This window comes from Phyllobates terribilis, unplaced genomic scaffold (genome assembly GCF_046119375.1).
Source record: "Phyllobates terribilis strain yellow unplaced genomic scaffold, ASM4611937v1 Scaffold_3__8_contigs__length_932513732, whole genome shotgun sequence".
Taxonomy (NCBI): Eukaryota; Metazoa; Chordata; class Amphibia; order Anura; family Dendrobatidae; genus Phyllobates; species Phyllobates terribilis.
In genome coordinates, this window is record NW_027362763.1 from 644,464,265 (window position 1) to 644,488,113 (window position 23,849).

The 23,849-nt window shown below is 41.8% G+C and overlaps 1 protein-coding gene across 6 annotated transcripts in view; it reads left to right on the plus strand.

Moving 5' to 3' along the window:
• LOC141257251 (uncharacterized) overlaps positions 1-23,849 on the plus strand; it is a 120,797-nt gene that overhangs the window by 19,123 nt on the left and 77,825 nt on the right. For 5 of the 6 annotated variants that reach the window (XM_073671590.1, XM_073671594.1, XM_073671597.1 and 2 more), the window contains 3 exons: positions 576-708; positions 779-870; positions 956-1,034. In XM_073671590.1, the coding sequence (XP_073527691.1) occupies positions 576-708; positions 779-870; positions 956-1,034 (304 nt within the window). The remainder of the gene's footprint in view (positions 1-575; positions 709-778; positions 871-955; positions 1,035-23,849) is intronic. The other variant, XM_073671592.1, reaches the window with a different exon arrangement.

Sequence of the window (23,849 nt, forward strand, 5' to 3'; positions counted from 1 at the left end):
GAATAGTGATTGCAGCTCTGGAGGTGACTGGATGATGACACAATGTAATAGCAGAATAGTGACTGCAGCTCTGGAGGTGACTGGAGGATAAGACACGATGTAACAGCAGAATAGTGACTGCAGCTCTGGAGGTGACTGGAGGATAAGACATGATGTAACAGCAGAATAGTGAGTGCAGCTCTGAAGGTGACTGGAGGATAATACATGATGTAACAGCAGAATAGTGATTGCAGCTCTGGAGGTGACTGGAGGATAAGACATGATGTAACAGCAGAATAGTGACTGCAGCTCTGGAGGTGACTGGAGGATAAGACATGATGTAACAGCAGAATAGTGATTGCAGCTCTGAAGGTGACTGGAGGATAGGACATGATGTAACAGCAGAATAGTGATTGCAGCTCTGGAGGTGACTGGAGGATACAACATGATATAACAGCAGAATAGTGAGTGCAGCTCTGGAGGTGACTGGTGACTCCGCGGTGCCGGTCGGGGGGATTTCGGCGCAGTGTTGCGGTGACTCGCAGACATTTCTCACGATTCTTATAATTAGATCTTGTTTCTATCTCGTCTCCCAGGACGGTGAAAACCTCCAGACTCCTCGTGACCCCCAGAGATCTGGTCGACCCTCTGACTGTTGTCCCCCCAGAGCAGAGCAGCGTGGGAAACCTAGAGCAGGTCCTCCTGGGAGATGGTGGTCCGGCCGCTCAGGTCAGTGTTGGGGGAGGGCCGTGGATTTTCCCTCCACGTCCCCTTGTATAACTGGCGGTGTATTCTGCAGACAGATGGCGGTCTCTTCTCTTCGCGCTCACTAGCGCCTCCAAGGAGTCAGGGCAGCGGCCGATGTCTGACCGATGCCAAGAGGTACAGAAGGTAGACCTATAGGGGGCGCTGTGCCGCATGCAGGGGCCGCGCATTATAACTGGAGCGTTATACAGCCGTATATTCTTTATAACAGGTCACTAATCTCCGAGCCACAAACCAATCACAAGCCTCAAAATGGTCACCCGACACAAGGACCACCCGAGACCCCAGAGGTGAGAGCCTGAGTCTCCAGCTGCGCCGCACAGTATCTATTGTATGTGTGGTGTATACCGCCCCATCAACGCCTATAGATATTATATATACCGCCCCATCAACGCCCATAGATATTATATACCGCCCCATCAACGCCTATAGATATTATATACCGCCCCATCAACGCCTATAGATATTATATACACCGCCCCATCAACACCTATAGATATTATATATACCGCCCCATCAACTCCTATAGATATTATATACCGCCCCATCAACTCCTATAGATATTATATACCGCCCCGTCAACGCCTATAGATATTATATACACCGCCCCATCAACACCTATAGATATTATATATACCGCCCATCAACGCTTATAGATATTATATACACCGCCCATCAACTCCTATAGATATTATATACACCGCCCCATCAACTCCTATAGATATTATATACCGCCCCGTCAACGCCTATAGATATTATATACCGCCCCATCAACTCCTATAGATATTATATATACCGCCCCATCAACTCCTATAGATATTATATACCGCCCCGTCAACGCCTATAGATATTATATACACCGCCCCATCAACACCTATAGATATTATATATACCGCCCCATCAACTCCTATAGATATTATATACCGCCCCGTCAACGCCTATAGATATTATATACACCGCCCCATCAACTCCTATAGATATTATATATACCGCCCCATCAACTCCTATAGATATTGTATACACCGCCCCATCAACTCCTATAGATATTATATATACCGCCCCATCAACTCCTATAGATATTATATACCGCCCCATCAACTCCTATAGATATTATATATACCGCCCCATCAACTCCTATAGATATTATATACCGCCCCGTCAACGCCTATAGATATTATATACACCGCCCCATCAACTCCTATAGATATTATATATACCGCCCCATCAACTCCTATAGATATTATATATACCGCCCCATCAACTCCTATAGATATTATATATACCGCCCCATCAACTCCTATAGATATTATATACCGCCCCATCAACTCCTATAGATATTATATACCGCCCCGTCAACGCCTATAGATATTATATACACCGCCCCATCAACTCCTATAGATATTATATATACCGCCCCATCAACTCCTATAGATATTATATACCGCCCCATCAACTCCTATAGATATTATATACCGCCCCGTCAACGCCTATAGATATTATATACACCGCCCCATCAACACCTATAGATATTATATATACCGCCCCATCAACGCCTATAGATATTATATACCGCCCCGTCAACGCCTATAGATATTATATATACCGCCCCATCAACTCCTATAGATATTATATACCGCCCCATCAACTCCTATAGATATTATATACCGCCCCGTCAACGCCTATAGATATTATATACACCGCCCCATCAACACCTATAGATATTATATATACCGCCCCATCAACGCCTATAGATATTATATACCGCCCCGTCAACTCCTATAGATATTATATATACCGCCCCATCAACTCCTATAGATATTATATACCGCCCCATCAACTCCTATAGATATTATATACCGCCCCATCAACTCCTATAGATATTATATACCGCCCCGTCAACGCCTATAGATATTATATACACCGCCCCATCAACACCTATAGATATTATATATACCGCCCCATCAACGCCTATAGATATTATATACCGCCCATCAACGCCTATAGATATTATATACCGCCCCGTCAACGCCTATAGATATTATATATACCGCCCCATCAACTCCTATAGATATTATATACCGCCCCATCAACACCTATAGATATTATATATACCGCCCCATCAACTCCTATAGATATTATATATACCGCCCCATCAACTCCTATAGATATTATATACCGCCCCGTCAACGCCTATAGATATTATATACACCGCCCCATCAACACCTATAGATATTATATATACCGCCCCATCAACTCCTATAGATATTATATACCGCCCCGTCAACGCCTATAGATATTATATACCGCCCCATCAACTCCTATAGATATTATATACCGCCCCGTCAACGCCTATAGATATTATATACCGCCCCATCAACGCCTATAGATATTATATACCGCCCCGTCAACGCCTATAGATATTATATATACCGCCCCATCAACTCCTATAGATATTATATACCGCCCCGTCAACGCCTATAGATATTATATACACCGCCCCATCAACGCTTATAGATATTTTATACTGCCCCATCAACGCCTATAGATATTATATACCGCCCATCAACGCCTATAGATATTATATACATCGCCCCATCAATGCCTATAGATATTATATATACCGCCCCATCGACGCCTATAGATATTATATACACCGCCCCGTCAACGCCTATAGATATTATATACACCGCCCCATCAACGCCTATAGATATTATATACCGCCCATCAACGCCTATAGATATTATATACATCGCCCCATCAATGCCTATAGATATTATATACACCGCCCCGTCAACGCCTATAGATATTATATACACCGCCCCATCAACGCCTATAGATATTATATATACCGCCCCATCAACGTCTATAGATATTATATACACTGACCCATCAACGCCTATAGATATTATATACACCGCCCCATCAACGCCTATAGATATTATATACACCGCCACATCAACTCCTATAGATATTATATACACCGCCACATCAACTCCTGTAGATATTATATACCGCCCCGTCAACGCCTATAGATATTATATACCGCCCATCAATGCCTATAGATATTATATACACCGCCCCATCAACGCCTATAGATATTATATACCGCCCATCAATGCCTATAGATATTATATACACCGCCCCATCAACGCCTATAGATATTATATACCGCCCATCAATGCCTATAGATATTATATACATCGCCCCATCAATGCCTATAGATATTATATACCGCCCCATCGACGCCTATAGATATTATATACTGCCCCGTCAACGCCTATAGATATTATATACACCACCCCATCAACGCTTATAGATATTATATACCGCCCCATCAATGCCTATAGATATTTTATACCGCCCCATCAACGCCTATAGATATTATATATACCGCCCCATCAACGTCTATAGATATTATATACACTGACCCATCAACGCCTATAGATATTATATACACCGCCCATCAACGCCTATAGATATTATATATACCGCCCCATCAACGCCTGTAGATATATATACCGCCCCATCGACGCCTATAGATATTATATACACCGCCCCATCAACGCCTATAGATATTATATACTGCCCCATCAACGCCTATAGATATTATATACACCGCCCCATCAACGCTTATAGATATTATATATACCGCCCCATCAATGCTTATAGATATTATATACCGCCCCATCAATGCCTATAGATATTTTATACCGCCCCATCAACGCCTATAGATATTATATACCGCCCATCAATGCCTATAGATACTATATATAACGCCCATCAACGCCTATAGATATTATATACACCGTCCCATCAGATACTGTAGATATTATATACACCGCCCCATCAACGCCTATAGATATATATACCGCCCCATCAACGCCTATAGATATTGTATACACCGTCCCATCAACGCCTATAGATATTATATATACCGCCCCATCAACGCCTATAGATATTATATATACCGCCCCATCAACGCCTATAGATATTATATATACCGCCCCATCAACGCCTATAGATATTATATAACGCCATCAACGCCTATAGATATTATATACACCGTCCCATCAACGCCTATAGATATTATATACACCGCCCCATCAACGCCTATTGATATTATATACACCGCTCCATCAGATACTGTAGATATTATATACACAGTCCCATCAATGCCTATAGATATATACACCGCCCCATCAACGCCTATAGATATATATACCGCCCCATCAACGCCTATAGATATTATATACACCGCCCCATCAACGCCTATAGATATTATATACCGCCATCAACGCCTATAGATATTATATACACCGTCCCATCAACGCCTATAGATATTATATACACCGCCCCATCAACGCCTATAGATATTATATACACCGTCCCATCAACGCCTGTAGATATTATATACACCGTCCCATCAATGCCTATAGATATTATATACACCGTCCCATCAACGCCTATAGATATTATATACACCGCCCCATCAACTCCTATAGATATTATATACCGCCCCATCAACGCCTGTAGATATTATATACACCGTCCCATCAATGCCTATAGATATTATATACACCGCCCCATCAATGCCTATAGATATTATATACACCGCCCATCAACGCCTATAGATATTATATACACCGTCCCATCAACGCCTATAGATATTATATACACCGCCCCATCAACGCATATAGATATTATATACACCGCCCATCAACGCCTATAGATATTATATACACCGCCCATCAACGCTTATAGATATTATATACACCGTCCCATCAACGCCTATAGATATTATATACACCGCCCCATCAACGCATATAGATATTATATACACCGCCCATCAACGCCTATAGATATTATATACACCGTCCCATCAATGCCTATAGATATTATATACACCGCCCATCAACGCTTATAGATATTATATACACCGTCCCATCAACGCCTATAGATATTATATACACCGCCCCATCAACGCATATAGATATTATATACACCGCCCATCAACGCCTATAGATATTATATACACCGTCCCATCAACGCCTATAGATATTATATACACCGCCCCATCAACTCCTATAGATATTATATACCGCCCCATCAACGCTTATAGATATTATATACACCGTCCCATCAACGCCTATAGATATTATATACACCGCCCCATCAACGCATATAGATATTGTATACCGCCCCATCAACGCCTATAGATATTATATACACCGCCCCATCAACGCCTATAGATATTATATACACCGCCCCATCAACTCCTATAGATATTATATACACCGCCCATCAACACCTATAGATATTATATACACCGCTCATCAACACCTATAGATATTATATACACCGCCCATCAACGCCTATAGATATTATATACACCGCCCCATCAACGCCTATAGATATTATATACACCGCCCCATCAACGCCTATAGATATTATATACACCGCCCATCAACGCCTATAGATATTATATACACCGCCCCATCAACGCCTATAGATATTATATACACCGCCCATCAACACCTATAGATATTATATACACCGCCCATCAACGCCTATAGATATTATATACACCGCCCCATCAACGCCTATAGATATTATATACACCGCCCATCAACGCCTATAGATATTATATACACCGCCCCATCAACGCCTATAGATATTATATACACCGCCCCATCAACGCCTATAGATATTATATACACCGCCCATCAACGCCTATAGATATTATATACACCGCCCCATCAACGCCTATAGATATTATATACACCGCCCCATCAACGCCTGTAGATATTATATACACCGCCCATCAACGCCTATAGATATTATATACACCGCCCATCAACACCTATAGATATTATATACACCGCCCATCAACGCCTATAGATATTATATACACCGCCCATCAACGCCTATAGATATTATATACACCGCCCATCAACGCCTATAGATTTTATATACACCGCCCCCATCAACGCCTATAGATATTATATACACCGCCCATCAACACCTATAGATATTATATACACCGCCCATCAACGCCTATAGATATTATATACACCGCCCCATCAACGCCTATAGATAGTGTATACACCGCCCCATCAACGCTTATAGATAGTATATACCGCCCCATCAACGCATATAGATATTGTATACCGCCCCATCAACGCCTATAGATATTATATACACCGCCCCATCAACACCTATAGATATTATATACACCGCCCATCAACACCTATAGATATTATATACACCGCCCATCAACACCTATAGATATTATATACACCGCCCATCGACACCTATAGATATTATATACACCGCCCATCAACGCCTATAGATATTATATACACCGCCCCATCAACGCTTATAGATATTATATACCGCCCCATCAACGCATATAGATATTGTATACACCGCCCATCAACACCTATAGATATTATATACACCGCCCCATCAACGCCTATAGATATTATATACACCGCCCATCAACACCTATAGATATTATATACACCGCCCCATCAACGCATATAGATATTGTATACACCGCCCATCAACACCTATAGATATTATATACACCGCCCATCAACACCTATAGATATTATATACACCGCCCCATCAACGCCTATAGATATTATATACACCGCCCATCAACACCTATAGATATTATATACACCGCCCCATCAACGCCTATAGATATTATATACACCGCCCATCAACGCCTATAGATATTATATACACCGCCCCATCAACGCCTATAGATATTATATACACCGCCCCATCAACGCCTGTAGATATTATATACACCGCCCATCAACGCCTATAGATATTATATACACCGCCCATCAACACCTATAGATATTATATACACCGCCCATCAACGCCTATAGATATTATATACACCGCCCATCAACGCCTATAGATATTATATACACCGCCCATCAACGCCTATAGATTTTATATACACCGCCCCCATCAACGCCTATAGATATTATATACACCGCCCATCAACACCTATAGATATTATATACACCGCCCATCAACGCCTATAGATATTATATACACCGCCCCATCAACGCCTATAGATAGTGTATACACCGCCCCATCAACGCTTATAGATAGTATATACCGCCCCATCAACGCATATAGATATTGTATACCGCCCCATCAACGCCTATAGATATTATATACACCGCCCCATCAACACCTATAGATATTATATACACCGCCCATCAACACCTATAGATATTATATACACCGCCCATCAACACCTATAGATATTATATACACCGCCCATCGACACCTATAGATATTATATACACCGCCCATCAACGCCTATAGATATTATATACACCGCCCCATCAACGCTTATAGATATTATATACCGCCCCATCAACGCATATAGATATTGTATACACCGCCCATCAACACCTATAGATATTATATACACCGCCCCATCAACGCCTATAGATATTATATACACCGCCCATCAACACCTATAGATATTATATACACCGCCCCATCAACGCATATAGATATTGTATACACCGCCCATCAACACCTATAGATATTATATACACCGCCCATCAACACCTATAGATATTATATACACCGCCCCATCAACGCCTATAGATATTATATACACCGCCCATCAACGCCTATAGATATTATATACACCGCCCCATCAACACCTATAGATATTATATATACCACCCCACCCGGCGGCCGCGACAAATCAGCGAATCTTATTAGTGAGGACCGGGGAGCGGCGGTGCGTCTGTGGGTACTTCTTCTGTGAGAAGCCGGGAGATGAGCGGCTGCTCGCAGCAGAAGTATCCCGACCGGCGGCGCCGCTCCCTGGTCCTCCCTTCACACTTGCCGTCCGGAGATCAGCGGCCCTAGGCGGTGATCTCCCGACGGTAGCCGCATGGAGGGCAGTGGCGACGCCGGTCGGGGTCCTTCTGCTGCGAGCAGCCGCTCATCTCCCTGCTGCATCGCCGCTGACCTCCGTTCGGCAGATGAGCCGCTAACGGCCGCCATCTTTTTCTGAAATCCCGCGTCGCTGATTTGATCGCGGCCGGACCAATCATCGACGCGGGATTTCCTGGACAGAAGGACAGACGGACAGGATAATACAATTATATATATTATATACCGCCCCATTAGAGCCTATAAATATTATATATGCCTATCGGATCCTATAGATATTATATACCGGCCCATCAGATACTGTAGATATTGTATACTGCCAATTAGAGCCTATACATTTGATATACACTGCCCCATCAGAGCCTATAGATATTATACACCGTCAATAAATTATATACTTGCCCCATCAGAGCCTATAGATATTATACACCGTCAATATATTATATACTGCCCCATCAGTGCCTATATATTATATACTGCCCCATCAGTGCCTATATATGATATACTGCCCATCAGTGCCTATATATGATATACTGCCCCAATCAGTGCCTATATATTATATACTACCCATCAGTGCCTATATATTATATACTGCCCCATCAGAGCCTATATATTATATACTTGCCCCAATCAGTGCCTATATATTATATACTGCCCCATCAGCGCCTATATATTATATACTGCCCCATCAGTGCCCATATATTATATACTACCCCATCAGTGCCTATATTATACACTGCCCCACCAGTGCCTATATATTATATACTGCCCCATCAGTGCCTATATATTATATACTTGCCCCATCAGAGCCTATATATTATATACTGCCCCATCAGTGCCTATATATTATATACTTGCCCCATCAGAGCCTATAGATATTATACACGTCAATATATTATATACTGCCCCATCAGTGCCTATATATTATATACTGCCCCATCAGTGCCTATATATTATATGCTACCTCATCAGTGCCTATATATTATATGCTACCTCATCAGTGCCTATATATTATATACTGCCCCATCAGTGCCCATATATTATATACTGCCCCATCAGTGCCCATATATTATATACTGCCCCATCAGTGCCTATATATTATACACTGCCCCACCAGTGCCTATATATTATATACTGCCCCATCAGTGCCTATATATTATATACTGCCCCATCAGTGCCCATATATTATATACTGCCCCATCAGTGCCTATATATTATATACTACCCATCAGTGCCTATATTATATACTGCCCCACCAGTACCTATATATTATATACTGCACCATCAGTGCCTATATATTATATACTGCCCCATCAGTGCCCATATATTATATACTGCCCCATCAGTGCCTATATATTATATACTGCCCCATCAGTGCCTATATATTATATACTGCCCCATCAGTGCCCATATATTATATACGGCCCCATCAGTGCCTATATATTATATACTGCCCCATCAGTGCCTATATATTATATACTGCCCCATCAACGCCTATAGATATTATATACACCGCCCCATCAACGCTTATAGATATTATATATACCGCCCCATCAATGCTTATAGATATTATATACCGCCCCATCAACGCCTATAGATATTATATACCGCCCATCAATGCCTATAGATACTATATATAACGCCCATCAACGCCTATAGATATTATATACACCGTCCCATCAGATACTGTAGATATTATATACACAGTCCCATCAATGCCTATAGATATATACACCGCCCCATCAACGCCTATAGATATATATACCGCCCCATCAACGCCTATAGATATTGTATACACCGTCCCATCAACGCCTATAGATATTATATATACCGCCCCATCAACGCCTATAGATATTATATACCGCCATCAACGCCTATAGATATTATATACACCGTCCCATCAACGCCTATAGATATTATATACACCGCCCCATCAACGCCTATTGATATTATATACACCGCTCCATCAGATACTGTAGATATTATATACACAGTCCCATCAATGCCTATAGATATATACACCGCCCCATCAACGCCTATAGATATATATACCGCCCCATCAACGCCTATAGATATTATATACACCGCCCCATCAACGCCTATAGATATTATATACCGCCATCAACGCCTATAGATATTATATACACCGCCCCATCAACGCCTATAGATATTATATACACCGCCCTATCAACTCCTATAGATATTATATACCGCCCCATCAACGCCTGTAGATATTATATACCGCCCCATCAATGCCTATAGATATTATATACACCGCCCCATCAACTCCTATAGATATTATATACACCGCCCATCAACGCCTATAGATATTATATACACCGCCCCATCAACTCCTATAGATATTATATACCGCCCCATCAACGCCTATAGATATTATATACCGCCCCATCAACGCTTATAGATATTATATACACCGTCCCATCAACGCCTATAGATATTATATACCGTCCCATCAATGCCTATAGATATTATATACACCGCCCCATCAACTCCTATAGATATTATATACACCGCCCATCAACGCCTATAGATATTATATACACCGCCCCATCAACTCCTATAGATATTATATACCGCCCCATCAACGCCTATAGATATTATATACCGCCCCATCAACGCTTATAGATATTATATACACCGTCCCATCAACGCCTATAGATATTATATACACCGCCCCATCAACGCATATAGATATTGTATACCGCCCCATCAACTCCTATAGATATTATATACACCGCCCCATCAACTCCTATAGATATTATATACACCGCCCATCAACACCTATAGATATTATATACACCGCCCATCAACACCTATAGATATTATATACACCGCCCCATCAACACCTATAGATATTATATACACCGCTCATCAACACCTATAGATATTATATACACCGCCCATCAACGCCTATAGATATTATATACACCGCCCCATCAACGCCTATAGATATTATATACACCGCCCCATCAACGCCTATAGATATTATATACACCGCCCATCAACGCCTATAGATATTATATACACCGCCCCATCAACGCCTATAGATATTATATACACCGCCCATCAACACCTATAGATATTATATACACCGCCCATCAACGCCTATAGATATTATATACACCGCCCCATCAACGCCTATAGATATTGTATACACCGCCCCATCAACGCTTATAGATATTATATACCGCCCCATCAACGCTTATAGATATTATATACACCGCCCCATCAACGCCTATAGATATTATATACACCGCCCATCAACACCTATAGATATTATATACACCGCCCATCAACGCCTATAGATATTATATACACCGCCCCATCAACGCCTATAGATATTATATACACCGCCCATCAACGCCTATAGATATTATATACACCGCCCCATCAACGCCTATAGATATTATATACACCGCCCCATCAACGCCTATAGATATTATATACACCGCCCATCAACGCCTATAGATATTATATACACCGCCCCATCAACGCCTATAGATATTATATACACCGCCCCATCAACGCCTGTAGATATTATATACACCGCCCATCAACGCCTATAGATATTATATACACCGCCCATCAACACCTATAGATATTATATACACCGCCCATCAACGCCTATAGATATTATATACACCGCCCATCAACGCCTATAGATATTATATACACCGCCCATCAACGCCTATAGATATTATATACACCGCCCATCAACGCCTATAGATATTATATACACCGCCCCATCAACGCTTATAGATATTATATACCGCCCCATCAACGCATATAGATATTGTATACCGCCCCATCAACGCCTATAGATATTATATACACCGCCCCATCAACGCCTATAGATATTATATACACCGCCCATCAACACCTATAGATATTATATACACCGTCCATCAACGCCTATAGATATTATATACACCGCCCCATCAACACCTATAGATATTATATACACCGCCCCATCAACGCCTATAGATATTATATACACCGCCCATCAACACCTATAGATATTATATACACCGCCCATCAACGCCTATAGATATTATATACACCGCCCCATCAACGCATATAGATATTATATACCGCCCCATCAACGCCTATAGATATTATATACACCGCCCCATCAACGCATATAGATATTGTATACCGCCCCATCAACGCCTATAGATATTATATACACCGCCCCATCAACGCCTATAGATATTATATACACCGCCCATCAACACCTATAGATATTATATACACCGCCCATCAACGCCTATAGATATTATATACACCGCCCATCAACACCTATAGATATTATATACACCGCCCCATCAACACCTATAGATATTATATATACCACCCCACCCGGCGGCCGCGACAAATCAGCGAATCTTATTAGTGAGGACCGGGGAGCGGCGGTGCGTCTGTGGGTACTTCTTCTGTGAGAAGCAGGGAGATGAGCGGCTGCTCGCAGCAGAAGTATCCCGACCGGCGGCGCCGCTCCCTGGTCCTCCCTTCACACTTGCCGTCCGGAGATCAGCGGCCCTAGGCGGTGATCTCCCGACGGTAGCCGCATGGAGGGCAGTGGCGACGCCGGTCGGGGTCCTTCTGCTGCGAGCAGCCGCTCATCTCCCTGCTGCATCGCCGCTGACCTCCGTTCGGCAGATGAGCCGCTAACGGCCGCCATCTTTTTCTGAAATCCCGCGTCGCTGATTTGATCGCGGCCGGACCAATCAGCGACGCGGGATTTCCTGGACAGAAGGACAGACGGACAGGATAATACAATTATATATATTATATACCGCCCCATTAGAGCCTATAAATATTATATATGCCTATCGGATCCTATAGATATTATATACCGGCCCATCAGATACTGTAGATATTGTATACTGCCAATTAGAGCCTATACATTTGATATACACTGCCCCATCAGAGCCTATAGATATTATACACCGTCAATAAATTATATACTTGCCCCATCAGAGCCTATAGATATTATACACCGTCAATATATTATATACTGCCCCATCAGTGCCTATATATTATATACTGCCCCATCAGTGCCTATATATGATATACTGCCCATCAGTGCCTATATATGATATACTGCCCCAATCAGTGCCTATATATTATATACTACCCATCAGTGCCTATATATTATATACTGCCCCATCAGAGCCTATATATTATATACTTGCCCCAATCAGTGCCTATATATTATATACTGCCCCATCAGCGCCTATATATTATATACTGCCCCATCAGTGCCCATATATTATATACTACCCCATCAGTGCCTATATTATACACTGCCCCACCAGTGCCTATATATTATATACTGCCCCATCAGTGCCTATATATTATATACTTGCCCCATCAGAGCCTATATATTATATACTGCCCCATCAGTGCCTATATATTATATACTTGCCCCATCAGAGCCTATAGATATTATACACCGTCAATATATTATATACTGCCCCATCAGTGCCTATATATTATATACTGCCCCATCAGTGCCTATATATGATATACTGCCCATCAGTGCCTATATATGATATACTGCCCCAATCAGTGCCTATATATTATATACTACCCATCAGTGCCTATATATTATATACTGCCCCATCAGTGCCTATATATTATATACTGCCCCATCAGTGCCTATATATTATATACTGCCCCATCAGTGCCTATATTATTTACTACCCCATCAGTGCCTATATTATATACTGCCCCATCAGAGCCTATATATTATATACTTGCCCCAATCAGTGCCTATATATTATATACTGCCCCATCAGCGCCTATATATTATATACTGCCCCATCAGTGCCCATATATTATATACTACCCCATCAGTGCCTATATTATACACTGCCCCACCAGTGCCTATATATTATATACTGCCCCATCAGTGCCTATATATTATATACTTGCCCCATCAGAGCCTATATATTATATACTGCCCCATCAGTGCCTATATATTATATACTTGCCCCATCAGAGCCTATAGATATTATACACGTCAATATATTATATACTGCCCCATCAGTGCCTATATATTATATACTGCCCCATCAGTGCCTATATATTATATGCTACCTCATCAGTGCCTATATATTATATGCTACCTCATCAGTGCCTATATATTATATACTGCCCCATCAGTGCCCATATATTATATACTGCCCCATCAGTGCCCATATATTATATACTGCCCCATCAGTGCCTATATATTATACACTGCCCCACCAGTGCCTATATATTATATACTGCCCCATCAGTGCCTATATATTATATACTGCCCCATCAGTGCCCATATATTATATACTGCCCCATCAGTGCCTATATATTATATACTACCCATCAGTGCCTATATTATATACTGCCCCACCAGTACCTATATATTATATACTGCACCATCAGTGCCTATATATTATATACTGCCCCATCAGTGCCCATATATTATATACTGCCCCATCAGTGCCTATATATTATATACTGCCCCATCAGTGCCCATATATTATATACGGCCCCATCAGTGCCCATATATTATATACGGCCCCATCAGTGCCTATATATTATATACTGCCCCATCAGTGCCTATATATTATATACTGCCCCATCAACGCCTATAGATATTATATACACCGCCCCATCAACGCTTATAGATATTATATATACCGCCCCATCAATGCTTATAGATATTATATACCGCCCCATCAATGCCTATAGATATTTTATACCGCCCCATCAACGCCTATAGATATTATATACCGCCCATCAATGCCTATAGATATTATATACACCGTCCCATCAGATACTGTAGATATTATATACACAGTCCCATCAATGCCTATAGATATATACACCGCCCCATCAACGCCTATAGATATATATACCGCCCCATCAACGCCTATAGATATTGTATACACCGTCCCATCAACGCCTATAGATATTATATATACCGCCCCATCAACGCCTATAGATATTATATACCGCCATCAACGCCTATAGATATTATATACACCGTCCCATCAACGCCTATAGATATTATATACACCGCCCCATCAACGCCTATTGATATTATATACACCGCTCCATCAGATACTGTAGATATTATATACACAGTCCCATCAATGCCTATAGATATATACACCGCCCCATCAACGCCTATAGATATATATACCGCCCCATCAACGCCTATAGATATTATATACACCGCCCCATCAACGCCTATAGATATTATATACCGCCATCAACGCCTATAGATATTATATACACCGTCCCATCAACGCCTATAGATATTATATACACCGCCCTATCAACTCCTATAGATATTATATACCGCCCCATCAACGCCTGTAGATATTATATACACCGTCCCATCAATGCCTATAGATATTATATACACCGCCCCATCAATGCCTATAGATATTATATACACCGCCCCATCAACTCCTATAGATATTATATACCGCCCCATCAACGCCTATAGATATTATATACCGCCCCATCAACGCTTATAGATATTATATACACCGTCCCATCAACGCCTATAGATATTATATACACCGCCCCATCAACGCATATAGATATTGTATACCGCCCCATCAACGCCTATAGATATTATATACACCGCCCCATCAACGCCTATAGATATTATATACACCGCCCCATCAACTCCTATAGATATTATATACACCGCCCATCAACACCTATAGATATTATATACACCGCTCATCAACACCTATAGATATTATGTACACCGCCCATCAACGCCTATAGATATTATATACACCGCCCCATCAACGCCTATAGATATTATATACACCGCCCCATCAACGCCTATAGATATTATATACACCGCCCATCAACGCCTATAGATATTATATACACCGCCCCATCAACGCCTATAGATATTATATACACCGCCCATCAACACCTATAGATATTATATACACCGCCCATCAACGCCTATAGATATTATATACACCGCCCCATCAACGCCTATAGATATTGTATACACCGCCCCATCAACGCTTATAGATATTATATACCGCCCCATCAACGCTTATAGATATTATATACACCGCCCCATCAACGCCTATAGATATTATATACACCGCCCATCAACACCTATAGATATTATATACACCGCCCATCAACGCCTATAGATATTATATACACCGCCCATCAACGCCTATAGATATTATATACACCGCCCCATCAACGCCTATAGATATTATATACACCGCCCATCAACGCCTATAGATATTATATACACCGCCCCATCAACGCCTATAGATATTATATACACCGCCCCATCAACGCCTATAGATATCATATACACCGCCCATCAACGCCTATAGATATTATATACACCGCCCCATCAACGCCTATAGATATTATATACACCGCCCCATCAACGCCTGTAGATATTATATACACCGCCCATCAACGCCTATAGATATTATATACACCGCCCATCAACACCTATAGATATTATATACACCGCCCATCAACGCCTATAGATATTATATACACCGCCCATCAACGCCTATAGATATTATATACACCGCCCATCAACGCCTATAGATATTATATACACCGCCCCATCAACGCCTATAGATATTATATACACCGCCCATCAACACCTATAGATATTATATACACCGCCCATCAACACCTATAGATATTATATACACCGCCCATCAACGCCTATAGATATTATATACACCGCCCCATCAACGCCTATAGATAGTGTATACACCGCCCCATCAACGCTTATAGATATTATATACCGCCCCATCAACGCATATAGATATTGTATACCGCCCCATCAACGCCTATAGATATTATATACACCGCCCCATCAACACCTATAGATATTATATACACCGCCCATCAACACCTATAGATATTATATACACCGCCCATCAACACCTATAGATATTATATACACCGCCCATCAACGCCTATAGATATTATATACACCGCCCCATCAACGCTTATAGATATTATATACCGCCCCATCAACGCATATAGATATTGTATACCGCCCCTTCAACGCCTATAGATATTATATACACCGCCCCATCAACGCCTATAGATATTATATACACCGCCCATCAACACCTATAGATATTATATACACCGCCCCATCAACACCTATAGATATTATATATACCACCCCACCCGGCGGCCGCGACAAATCAGCGAATCTTATTAGTGAGGACCGGGGAGCGGCGGTGCGTCTGTGGGTACTTCTTCTGTGAGAAGCCGGGAGATGAGCGGCTGCTCGCAGCAGAAGTATCCCGACCGGCGGCGCCGCTCCCTGGTCCTCCCTTCACACTTGCCGTCCGGAGATCAGCGGCCCTAGGCGGTGATCTCCCGACGGTAGCCGCATGGAGGGCAGTGGCGACGCCGGTCGGGGTCCTTCTGCTGCGAGCAGCCGCTCATCTCCCTGCTGCATCGCCGCTGACCTCCGTTCGGCAGATGAGCCGCTAACGGCCGCCATCTTTTTCTGAAATCCCGCGTCGCTGATTTGATCGCGGCCGGACCAATCATCGACGCGGGATTTCCTGGACAGAAGGACAGACGGACAGGATAATACAATTATATATATTATATACCGCCCCATTAGAGCCTATAAATATTATATATGCCTATCGGATCCTATAGATATTATATACCGGCCCATCAGATACTGTAGATATTGTATACTGCCAATTAGAGCCTATACATTTGATATACACTGCCCCATCAGAGCCTATAGATATTATACACCGTCAATAAATTATATACTTGCCCCATCAGAGCCTATAGATATTATACACCGTCAATATATTATATACTGCCCCATCAGTGCCTATATATTATATACTGCCCCATCAGTGCCTATATATGATATACTGCCCATCAGTGCCTATATATGATATACTGCCCCAATCAGTGCCTATATATTATATACTACCCATCAGTGCCTATATATTATATACTGCCCCATCAGTGCCTATATATTATATACTGCCCCATCAGTGCCTATATATTATATACTGCCCCATCAGTGCCTATATATTATATACTGCCCCATCAGTGCCTATATTATTTACTACCCCATCAGTGCCTATATTATATACTGCCCCATCAGAGCCTATATATTATATACTTGCCCCAATCAGTGCCTATATATTATATACTGCCCCATCAGCGCCTATATATTATATACTGCCCCATCAGTGCCCATATATTATATACTACCCCATCAGTGCCTATATTATACACTGCCCCACCAGTGCCTATATATTATATACTGCCCCATCAGTGCCTATATATTATATACTTGCCCCATCAGAGCCTATATATTATATACTGCCCCATCAGTGCCTATATATTATATACTTGCCCCATCAGAGCCTATAGATATTATACACGTCAATATATTATATACTGCCCCATCAGTGCCTATATATTATATACTGCCCCATCAGTGCCTATATATTATATGCTACCTCATCAGTGCCTATATATTATATGCTACCTCATCAGTGCCTATATATTATATACTGCCCCATCAGTGCCCATATATTATATACTGCCCCATCAGTGCCCATATATTATATACTGCCCCATCAGTGCCTATATATTATACACTGCCCCACCAGTGCCTATATATTATATACTGCCCCATCAGTGCCTATATATTATATACTGCCCCATCAGTGCCCATATATTATATACTGCCCCATCAGTGCCTATATATTATATACTACCCATCAGTGCCTATATTATATACTGCCCCACCAGTACCTATATATTATATACTGCACCATCAGTGCCTATATATTATATACTGCCCCATCAGTGCCCATATATTATATACTGCCCCATCAGTGCCTATATATTATATACTGCCCCATCAGTGCCTATATATTATATACTGCCCCATCAGTGCCCATATATTATATACGGCCCCATCAGTGCCTATATATTATATACTGCCCCATCAGTGCCTATATATTATATACTGCCCCATCAACGCCTATAGATATTATATACACCGCCCCATCAACGCTTATAGATATTATATATACCGCCCCATCAATGCTTATAGATATTATATACCGCCCCATCAATGCCTATAGATATTTTATACCGCCCCATCAACGCCTATAGATATTATATACCGCCCATCAATGCCTATAGATACTATATATAACGCCCATCAACGCCTATAGATATTATATACACCGTCCCATCAGATACTGTAGATATTATATACACAGTCCCATCAATGCCTATAGATATATACACCGCCCCATCAACGCCTATAGATATATATACCGCCCCATCAACGCCTATAGATATTGTATACACCGTCCCATCAACGCCTATAGATATTATATATACCGCCCCATCAACGCCTATAGATATTATATACCGCCATCAACGCCTATAGATATTATATACACCGTCCCATCAACGCCTATAGATATTATATACACCGCCCCATCAACGCCTATTGATATTATATACACCGCTCCATCAGATACTGTAGATATTATATACACAGTCCCATCAATGCCTATAGATATATACACCGCCCCATCAACGCCTATAGATATATATACCGCCCCATCAACGCCTATAGATATTATATACACCGCCCCATCAACGCCTATAGATATTATATACCGCCATCAACGCCTATAGATATTATATACACCGTCCCATCAACGCCTATAGATATTATATACACCGCCCTATCAACTCCTATAGATATTATATACCGCCCCATCAACGCCTGTAGATATTATATACACCGTCCCATCAATGCCTATAGATATTATATACACCGCCCCATCAATGCCTATAGATATTATATACACCGCCCCATCAACTCCTATAGATATTATATACCGCCCCATCAACGCCTATAGATATTATATACCGCCCCATCAACGCTTATAGATATTATATACACCGTCCCATCAACGCCTATAGATATTATATACACCGCCCCATCAACCCATATAGATATTGTATACCGCCCCATCAACGCCTATAGATATTATATACACCGCCCCATCAACGCCTATAGATATTATATACACCGCCCCATCAACTCCTATAGATATTATATACACCGCCCATCAACACCTATAGATATTATATACACCGCTCATCAACACCTATAGATATTATATACACCGCCCATCAACGCCTATAGATATTATATACACCGCCCCATCAACGCCTATAGATATTATATACACCGCCCCATCAACGCCTATAGATATTATATACACCGCCCATCAACGCCTATAGATATTATATACACCGCCCCATCAACGCCTATAGATATTATATACACCGCCCATCAACACCTATAGATATTATATACACCGCCCATCAACGCCTATAGATATTATATACACCGCCCCATCAACGCCTATAGATATTGTATACACCGCCCCATCAACGCTTATAGATATTATATACCGCCCCATCAACGCTTATAGATATTATATACACCGCCCCATCAACGCCTATAGATATTATATACACCGCCCATCAACACCTATAGATATTATATACACCGCCCATCAACGCCTATAGATATTATATACACCGCCCCATCAACGCCTATAGATATTATATACACCGCCCATCAACGCCTATAGATATTATATACACCGCCCCATCAACGCCTATAGATATTATATACACCGCCCCATCAACGCCTATAGATATTATATACACCGCCCATCAACGCCTATAGATATTATATACACCGCCCCATCAACGCCTATAGATATTATATACACCGCCCCATCAACGCCTGTAGATGTTATATGCACAGCCCATCAACGCCTATAGATATTATATACACCGCCCATCAACACCTATAGATATTATATACACCGCCCATCAACGCCTATAGATATTATATACACCGCCCATCAACGCCTATAGATATTATATACACCGCCCATCAACGCCTATAGATATTATATACACCGCCCCATCAACGCCTATAGATATTATATACACCGCCCAGCAACACCTATAGATATTATATACACCGCCCATCAACACCTATAGATATTATATACACCGCCCATCAACGCCTATAGATATTATATACACCGCCCCATCAACGCCTATAGTGTATACACCGCCCCATCAACGCTTATAGATATTATATACCGCCCCATCAACGCATATAGATATTGTATACCGCCCCATCAACGCCTATAGATATTATATACACCGCCCCATCAACACCTATAGATATTATATACACCGCCCATCAACACCTATAGATATTATATACACCGCCCATCAACGCCTATAGATATTATATACACCGCCCATCAACGCCTATAGATATTATATACACCGCCCCATCAACGCTTATAGATATTATATACCGCCCCATCAACGCATATAGATATTGTATACCGCCCCATCAACGCCTATAGATATTATATACACCGCCCCATCAACGCCTATAGATATTATATACACCGCCCATCAACACCTATAGATATTATATACACCGCCCCATCAACGCCTATAGATATTATATACACCGCCCATCAACGCCTATAGATATTATATACACCGCCCCATCAACGCCTATAGATATTATATACACCGCCCCATCAACGCTTATAGATATTATATACCGCCCCATCAACGCTTATAGATATTATATACACCGCCCCATCAACGCCTATAGATATTATATACACCGCCCATCAACACCTATAGATATTATATACACCGCCCATCAACGCCTATAGATATTATATACACCGCCCCATCAACGCCTATAGATATTATATACACCGCCCATCAACGCCTATAGATATTATATACACCGCCCCATCAACGCCTATAGATATTATATACACCGCCCCATCAACGCCTATAGATATTATATACACCGCCCATCAACGCCTATAGATATTATATACACCGCCCCATCAACGCCTATAGATATTATATACACCGCCCCATCAACGCCTGTAGATGTTATATGCACAGCCCATCAACGCCTATAGATATTATATACACCGCCCCATCAACGCCTGTAGATGTTATATGCACAGCCCATCAACGCCTATAGATATTATATACACCGCCCATCAACACCTATAGATATTATATACACCGCCCATCAACGCCTATAGATATTATATACACCGCCCATCAACGCCTATAGATATTATATACACCGCCCATCAACGCCTATAGATATTATATACACCGCCCCATCAACGCCTATAGATATTATATACACCGCCCAGCAACACCTATAGATATTATATACACCGCCCATCAACACCTATAGATATTATATACACCGCCCATCAACGCCTATAGATATTATATACACCGCCCCATCAACGCCTATAGTGTATACACCGCCCCATCAACGCTTATAGATATTATATACCGCCCCATCAACGCATATAGATATTGTATACCGCCCCATCAACGCCTATAGATATTATATACACCGCCCCATCAACACCTATAGATATTATATACACCGCCCATCAACACCTATAGATATTATATACACCGCCCATCAACGCCTATAGATATTATATACACCGCCCATCAACGCCTATAGATATTATATACACCGCCCCATCAACGCTTATAGATATTATATACCGCCCCATCAACGCATATAGATATTGTATACCGCCCCATCAACGCCTATAGATATTATATACACCGCCCCATCAACGCCTATAGATATTATATACACCGCCCATCAACACCTATATATATTATATACACCGCCCCATCAACACCTATAGATATTATATATACCACCCCACCCGGCGGCCGCGACAAATCAGCGAATCTTATTAGTGAGGACCGGGGAGCGGCGGTGCGTCTGTGGGTACTTCTTCTGTGAGAAGCAGGGAGATGAGCGGCTGCTCGCAGCAGAAGTATCCCGACCGGCGGCGCCGCTCCCTGGTCCTCCCTTCACACTTGCCGTCCGGAGATCAGCGGCCCTAGGCGGTGATCTCCCGACGGTAGCCGCATGGAGGGCAGTGGCGACGCCGGTCGGGGTCCTTCTGCTGCGAGCAGCCGCTCATCTCCCTGCTGCATCGCCGCTG